The sequence below is a fragment of the Gopherus evgoodei genome, chromosome 1 (genome assembly GCF_007399415.2).
Source record: "Gopherus evgoodei ecotype Sinaloan lineage chromosome 1, rGopEvg1_v1.p, whole genome shotgun sequence".
In the NCBI taxonomy this organism is placed as follows: domain Eukaryota; kingdom Metazoa; phylum Chordata; order Testudines; family Testudinidae; genus Gopherus; species Gopherus evgoodei.
The window spans coordinates 365,994,578-366,002,906 of NC_044322.1; the positions used below are offsets into that span (position 1 = coordinate 365,994,578).

Here is an 8,329-nt window from a genome sequence, read left to right on the forward strand (position 1 = left end):
TCTGGAAGCACTGCAAATGACTCCAAGATCTCTTTTTTGATGAGTAACAGATAATTTTAGAGCCCATCATTTTGTGGGTAAAGTTGGGATTATATTTTGCCATGTGCATTACTTTGCATTTAACATTGAATGTCATCTGCCATTTCGTTACCAAGTCACCCAGTTTTGTGAGAGTTCTCTGCAGTCAGCTTTGGATTTAACTATCTTGAATAATTTTGTATCATCTGCAAATTATGCCACCTCACTATTTACCCTTGTTTCTAGATCATTTATGAATGTGTTTATCCTTGTAAAGCCCCCCAGAATACAGGACTTTTTACTTCTCTCCATTGCTAAAATGGACCATTTATTCCAACCTTTGGTTTCCTGTCTTTTTACTGGATTGCCTGGCAATGCTTTTAGAATCATCTACTGATCTTTATTTAATTTAAGGGCAAACCTTTTATAATCTTAAGCACCCTGCCTCTGGTTATAAACAAACTCCCTGCCCTAAGGGCAGAAGCTGGGAGCAGCACAGAACTTATCACAGTCCACACTCAATCTCTGTCTAGGGCTAGAGCCTGCAATGTGATCAGACTTCTGGCACAAAATATGGCTCGGGGGGGACAGAAAGGGGGGCCAGGAACCACTATGGGTTGGGTCCACTTTTTGTGTGGGCCCATGAGACTCCACCCTCAGTCTTGGCCAGAAGCAGGAGCAGGGTCAGAGTAAGAACCACACAGGCAGCTGCGGGGAAACTTGGCCCCTCCATCTCCCATGGGTTGCAGGTGCGGGAGCCAGGGATACAGGCTGGGATCTGCTCTCGAACCCCCAACTCTGGCAGATGGGAGGGCCAGCCTCCCCGTCCTGGCTCAGGCTTCAGTTTGGCCATGGGGGCCGGGCCTTGGGGGAAGAGAAGGGGCAGGAGTGGGTCCATGGAAGGGATGGGGCCTCGTGGTCCTCCCACTATTAGGAAGAATCCGTCTCCCTTGGCCTACACTTAACATTGCATGAAGTATGTGATCTGGTAGCCACATTTCTTTTCCTTTTGAAAACCTGGGTCGCTGTCCTGCAAACACTCCAAAGACTCTTAACACAAACTGCATGATTGATCTTCTTGAAACTAAACGGAAAATGTACATTAACAGAAAATCTGTCTCTCAGTCTTTGCAGAAAAAGATTCAATCTACCAAGGGCTCTGAAAATTACAACTGGAGAAGTGCCAGCTGCACAAGGAGGAATTTCGTCCGAGACGATTTTTAAGCAAGGAGGAAGGAACAAGGAGAACCAGAAGACCGATATTATGATGCAGCAGAGTTTTAATACAAATGAAGTTGGCAGTACACAGTTACAGGAAGAAATACTACAGAGCAGAAAGAATGTATTTCCAGTGTTTCAAGAAGAGTTGCGACCCATCACACGCCTCAGTGGAGCTCATTTCAGACACGATGATCTGTTTGCTTTGTTGCTGCTGCAGAGGTTGACAAACAAGTCCCCTTTGTAACCATTATAAGTTCTTAGTTTTACCCCAATCGGCTGAAAATGACACAAAACAAAATAGAAGCAGAGGACTACACAGCTTCTCCATTAGACATCTGCCCACAGCAAACATCAAAGTAAGGCATTAAAGGTACATACTGATGGAAAGGATAGAACATATAGATCCTAATTCTCCTTTTCCCCTTCTAAAGGGACTTAAGTGATAATAAACGTAAATGAGGCCTATCTTAAGACCCTTGTTTCCTTCATACTATAGGGTCAGTGTAAACAGCCTAAATGTGATTCAAAATTAGTCCATATGTGAAAAAGAGAATCAGAACATAGCTAGGAAAGCATTAGCAGAAAGAGTCACAAAGCGTAACATTAGAAATGCAGCATGGCTATCACCCCAAGGTGCTGAGCACACACAGCTCCCATTCAGTTCAGCTGGAGCCATGTTTGCCCAGCACTTCTGAAAGCCATGTCCAAAAGGTCAGGGCTGAATCTATATCTGGCTGCACATTTCCTGGTTTTCCTTTCATCCACGGATGTTCCTACTGGATTTAACATGGCCCACAATATCCACCAAGATACCTACGGCCATATCCCCCATAGCCCCATAATCCCCCATAACCATAAAGGCCTGGGTAACCGCAGTGTCCCCCATAGCCCAATAATCCCCCATAACCATAAAGACCTGGGTAACCGCAATATTCTCCATGGCCCAATAATCTCCAATAACGGTAAAGGCCCCTGTATTCACCTAATCTCCCTAAACCATACAATCCTCCATAACGGCCTCCATAGCCATACAATCCCCCCAAACTGAATGAGCTTCCAAAACCAGCTCCGACCACAGGTGCTCCTACAGCTGCCACTTCGCTCTCCTGAGGGAAATTGCTGAGAATTGGTCCGGGGAGGGTCACAACAACCGGTGAGGATCTAATCACCACTTCGGAGTCAGGGCACTGCCTAATGCACGGCTCATTGAAGCTCCCAGTAACTGGACTAAGCCGGGCCACCCCGCATTCTGGATAGCACAGGCTGGAGACAGTCATCTTTCTGGGATGGAGGTAAACCTGCAAAACACAACAGGGACGAGAGTAAGAGAAGGTAGAAGTGCTGGTGGAAGAAAGGCTTCAAAGCTCGGATACAACTGTAGCGAGGTTTGCATGGGGCCCGAGAGAGCGAGGAGGAGTGCATTTAGTCTGCATGGGTGTGGTCATCTATTTGTTCCTATATCCTCTTTCTACATCTCTTGTCCACTCACAGTAAACTTCCCAGCCAACTCGCCCCTTTGTGCCCCTCTCAATGACTTTGTCTGAAAAACACTGACTGGAATAATGATGGACATCTGGCATTCTGGATCTATTTTAGATATTTATCAAAGAGAACATTTCTGGGATCATGGTAATCACATCCTTTCCTTTGAGGATTTAACCTCTGCGTGCAAACCAGTTGAGTCTGGTCTCAGAAGGTGGCTCTTTGAGTTTCCAAATCTTGGGAGTTACCAAAACTTGCTGATGAAGAAACAGAGATTTGGCTTTTCTCCAAAGAAATCACTTAGGACAAGCTCCTCAGCTGGGCTAAAATGGGTTCAGGTCCACTGACCTGCAGCTACACTAAATTACACCATCTGAGGAGAAGCACCTTCAATGGGTATTTCTGCTCAGGAGAACATAGCAATTGCTAAATTGGATCACACCACTTGAGAACTTTATCCATTCTCTCTCTCCAGTATTGAGGAGTAATAGCTGCTTCAGAGTCAAGTAGAAGACCACCGAATTGACCCTTTCCGGACTAACCTGGGAAAGTTTCTTCCTAATCCAGCTAAGTGAAAAATGGCTAAGGGACTTTCTAAAGTTACTGAAAAGATTTAAATGTCCTAATTCTTTATCCAGTTAATAGGAAATATGTTTCGCATCAATCCACCAGCACTTGAAACTGAATATTTACACAGGATAGTTAAGGAAGAACACCCTGATCCCTGAAAAAAATCGCAGTGTGTACATGCAAGACTCCGCCTTAAACTGAAAGAAGCCCTACTGTGATATCTGTGTGGTTACAAAGAAATTGTTTCAAGCTGGATTTACCCGAATCACCGAGGAGATGAAGTCCGGAGAAAGGTGTAGAAGAGTGCTGAGTCGTGAGCACTTTTTATACAGTTCCTAGGACTTCCTGGAGGATCTGAGATGCTGCTTGTGAGAGAGGTCCTAATTAGTTACCAAACAAATGTAACCCTTCTGCCCCTCTGAGTTGGCAGCAACAAGGGCCGGGTTCAGGATCCAGGGGTTCCGTTTCAATAACACAATGCATGACCGGCTCGAGCCCCCACCCAGTGATCTGGGACACTTACATACCACACCCCCCTGGGCGCCTCTAGGAGGCAATACTTCCCCTCTCGCAAGCATGGAGACGGAGTGTAGCAAAATCCTTTTAATAAAGGAAGGAAACAATGCGGCATCCCATTTCTTTTCCTCCTGCCCCAATAACAAAGAAATTGGGGAGCCCAGCTGTCAAAATAACCATCCCAGGCTGCCTTGCTGGGTGTGCCCATGCAAATATTTGAGAGTTCACATTTCCTGGCCTTCTTTCCGCACTTCCCATAATTCACCACCAGAGGTCAGGGGAGAGCTCATCCTGACTCTGCTTACACAAACTTGAGTGCCTTTGTAAGTCCTCCTTTGGATGAATTGCAGCCTCACAGGGGGTGATATGCATGTTGCACTCTTCAGTTGTCTTTCATCTTAACATTGTGTGAGCCAGCTGGTGGTTATGGGTGGCATCAGTAGCACATGTGGCTGTCATCAAAGGATTGTCAAAGCGCTGCCTAGAGCAGATTTGCTGATTAGTCAAGGGGAGGGATGGTGGAGAGGGAAAGGAAGCAGTGCTGTTTTGTACAAAGGGTTTGAGTTAAGTCTTGGAACCTGTACTCTGCCAGAAACTACCTCTCCATCCATGAGCAGGCAAGAAAGTGACGTCTTGTAAGACAATGCAGTTGAGTGAGCCCAGCAAGAAGCCCAGCAGAGAGGAAAATGGCGAATTCTTGGTGAAAGATGAGATGCTGTGGGATGAACCTTTGGTAATATGAAAAGATAACGAATGGAAGAACAATTAAACCTGATGGTCAATAGTATGAGGTAGTATATATTTGAATAAGACATAAAGGGGAGTAGAAAATTGTCAGAATAAAGAATAAAGAAAGCAAGCAGAGTAGGAAGACTAGATTTCCATCATTTCATGGAGAGCCGTATCCTATCCCCAGCTCCAAAGTGGTATCTTTCTCACAGTTCTCTGAGTTCTTTCTTGCAGCTGTAGAGTTTGGCACTCCAGTCCATCTGCCACCATTTGGAAGTACTTCTCTCAACTGAAAAAAAGCACAATAAAAGCAGAAGTTTGAAAAGCTTCTCCATTATGCAGCTGCTGTTGGAAAGTTAAAAGGCAGAAAGAAATCGTCCATATTCATGGACAGGAGATCACCTAGCCCAGGGGTCGGCAACCTTCGGGTTGCGGTCCATCAGGGTAATCCGCTGGTCGACCACGAGACATTTTGTTTACGTTGACTGTCGTGTAGTTGAGAAAAAGGCCCATTGTGCTGATAACAGAAGAAACCTCTAGCTAGGGAAGCAATAGAGGAAACCCATCAAGTTTAACATGGGAAACATGAGGAATCTTTGCAGAGGTGCTGATGAAATGCAGCTCGCTCATTATTTCACACTGAGTTCAGTGTACTCACCACTTCTCAAAGTTTGGCCTGTGAGCTCAGATGTGAATCTGTATCATGCCTTTCATGTCCTGGTTCTTCCTGTTCCCATGGATATACCTGCTGTGTTTAACATGGCCAACACCTTCCATTAACATAACAATGGCCCCATCGCTAGGATGACCAGATGTCCCATTTTTAAAGTGACAGTACTGTTTTTTGGGACTTTGTCTTATATAGGCGCCTATTATACCCCCGCATCCCCACGCCATCCTGTTTTTTCACAGTTACTATCTGGTAATCCTACCCATCGCCATCCCCCTAAACCTGTATTCCCTCACAACCATATGGACTCCATGAACATAGAGTCCATCCTAACTGTATGGGCCCCCATAGCTGTAAAATCTCCCATCATCACAGGAACTCCCGTAACCATATAACCCTCCAGAATGTTATGAGCCTCTAACATCACATCTGACCCCATCACCACCTCCAATGTCAGCTACTCCTGGGGATCCCACTCTGCTTTTCTGAGGGAAAGAGCTGAGAATAGCTCCTGGGAAGGTGGTGGTTGGATCAGCACTGTGGAGGCAGGGAACTGGCTTACACCTCGCATGTTGTAGCGTATTGCAGCTTCACACATTTGTGAAGCAAGACATCTTTCTGCCATGGCGATAAACCTGAAACACACAGCAGGCAAGACAATAAACTTAAGGTACATTGGAAAGGGGGATAAAAATTTTAATGATTAGCTCCTATTGCAACTGAGGTCATGTAGAGACCTAAAGAGAGAAAAGCAGAGAGAGAGAGATGCAGAGAGAGACAAAGAAAGAAAGAAAGAAAGAAAGAAAGAAAGAAAGAAAGAAAGAAAGAAAGAAAGAAAGAAAGAGGGACCTAATCAGCTCTTTTGAATCCTTGTTATTCTCTTTGTCCTAAAAATATCCTGTCTCTAAGACATATAAATATATAAAATGTCTATCATTAATGCTTGGAATTTCCAATCCTTTAAAAAAATATTGCAAAGAACATGGCTGGGATAGCATTAATAATGCGAGATTCCTTGTTAGGATGTAACCTATATGTTAGTAGGAGATGATCCCGCCCTTGTGGGTAACTTTACCAGATTACATGCTACCCCGCTTCAATTTACTAATGAATGAATCTGAGTCCTAGCTCCCACTCTGTTTTCCCAGTGGCCTGCCTGACCTCAAGGACTCCTCTTCCACAGTCCTTGTAACCCTGACAAGGCTCGAACTAGAAATCCTGGTGGGGCTCCATCCTTAATCTTCTCATAGTCACTTAGGTCAGGGGCTCAGCTGTCCCCACTCCAGGGTACTCTCCTCACACTGGATGCTTCCACCCCCAATGGCTGCAGCCCCAATTCAGCAGTGGCTGAATTCCGTAACATCTTCAGGTTACGGACCATTTCAGAGTTACAGACAACCACCATTCCCGAGGTGTCCGTAGCGCTGAGGTTCTACGGCACATGTACTTCAGAGGAAATATGATTTATTATCAGCAACTAATAAATAAATAAGGAATAAATTAGGACAGGTTAAAGGAGCAAGTCACCCCACCCTGTGGGCTGAGGGACACCACACACAGCCGTCTCTGCAGTGTCAGGGCAGTTCACAGTCTGTTCCCCCGCCCAGTCCCTGGCCGTGCTGCAGGGACGCTGCAGGTCGGACACTTGCTCTGGCGCTTCCCACACGCCCTCAGGCTCCAGGTGGCAGGACCCTTCTTCCCAGCATCAGGCCCCCGTCAATGTCATGATCCCCATCTTGGCTGGTGGCATCTCCCTGTGCTGGACCCTCTGCCCAGGGTCCCCCCCACTCACCCAGCTGCTCAGCGCACCCGGCTCCGGACGGCCCCGCCCCAGCCCCAGCCCCAGCCCCAGCCCACTCTGCCCCAGCCTGGCTGCGGCTCTGCCTCCAGCTCAGCTCTGCTCTCTGGGCTGCTCCTCTGGCCCCTCAGGCTGCTGCGGCTCCGCTCAGCTCAGCTCTGGCTGCTGCTCTCCCCTTAGCTGGGCCCGCGCTGGCTGAGGCAGCTCCAGCTCACACGGAGGACGGGACCCCGGGCTCCTGACTCCCTCATTGGCCTGCCTGCCTTGTCAATCAGGCTGACAGGCCGTGTTGGGCTCTCATCATTGGTTCTGGGGACAGTCAGTCTCAAGATTCCTGATTTCTCATTGGTCCTTCACCTTCCTTTTGGTATTGGGAGATGGTCACCAAAAAAACTCTGCTGACCTTTAGTGAGTGGCCAACAGTCCTCTGACATCTACTGACAGACACAGGAGTTCAATCCAGTATCACAAGACCATGCTTTGGTTTGTAAACCTCAGCAAGTCACCAACACGTGCTGATGAATAAAGAAAAATGGGTTTTTAAATCAAAACAAAACACAACCCCAGCTCCTCCCCTGGTGCAAATCTGCTCTGATCCACTGGCTTCACTGCAGCTACACTAAGTTAAGCCAGAGGAGGATCTGCATCTAGATTCACTTCTGAAAGCGAGACTGTTGCAATTCCCATGCTAGAAGAGACAAGTGGCCCATCTAATGCAGTATGTTATCTCAATGAGTATCACTCACCGGCTGCTTCAGAAGAAAGCAGAAAAAGAATTCATTAACGCTTTATGGAGGAAATTTAGGGAATTTCTTCCTGAACTCTAAATAAAAATTGAGAGTGAGACTTTTTGGAGATCCCTAATGGATTTGAATGCCCAAGGTCCAACTAAAATCAACAGGCTCTAGTGTGCCAAATATTGTACATGTCTTGCTCTGAAAATCCAGGCCTTATCTTATAAACTACAAAGAAACCAATGCCTGCAACTCAATAACAGAAAAAAAAATTAAAAAACCCAAACCTTTGCCATGGTTAAGAATCACAGAATGTCTGTGCAAGATTTAGTCTTAAATTAAAAAGATCACTAGCACATCATCTCAATGGTTATGGAGAGAGCAACTTGAATAGGGTTCTCTAGTTCACATAGTAGAATAAATTGAAGGGATTAGAAGACCCGTGAGTCCTTAATTTTTTCTGACAGTTTTTTCGGCTGCTTCAGGGCCTGAGTGATCCTTTGTTCCTGAAGGCTCAATTAGTTAAAAATCAAACTTTAAGTAACTCCTTCAACTGATGTGATTTTTTCCCTTTGTCTTTTTGAGGATCAT

The 8,329-nt window shown here is 46.0% G+C and overlaps 1 protein-coding gene across 2 annotated transcripts; it reads right to left on the bottom strand.

Moving 5' to 3' along the window:
* Positions 1-1,297: 1,297 nt before the first annotated feature.
* Positions 1,298-4,579, bottom strand: LOC115635454 (scale keratin-like). 2 transcript variants are annotated; one of them, XM_030534374.1, is made up of 4 exons: positions 4,407-4,579; positions 4,113-4,288; positions 3,552-3,653; positions 1,298-2,537 (listed from the first exon to the last, which is right to left on the bottom strand). In XM_030534374.1, exon 4 carries the CDS (start codon positions 2,514-2,516, stop codon positions 2,022-2,024), a length of 495 nt encoding a protein of 164 aa, XP_030390234.1. In that variant the 5' UTR covers positions 2,517-2,537; positions 3,552-3,653; positions 4,113-4,288; positions 4,407-4,579; the 3' UTR covers positions 1,298-2,021. The 2 variants fall into 2 exon arrangements, with proteins under 2 accessions (XP_030390234.1, XP_030390141.1); XM_030534281.1 differs by lacking the exons at positions 3,552-3,653; positions 4,113-4,288.
* Positions 4,580-8,329: the final 3,750 nt, after the last annotated feature.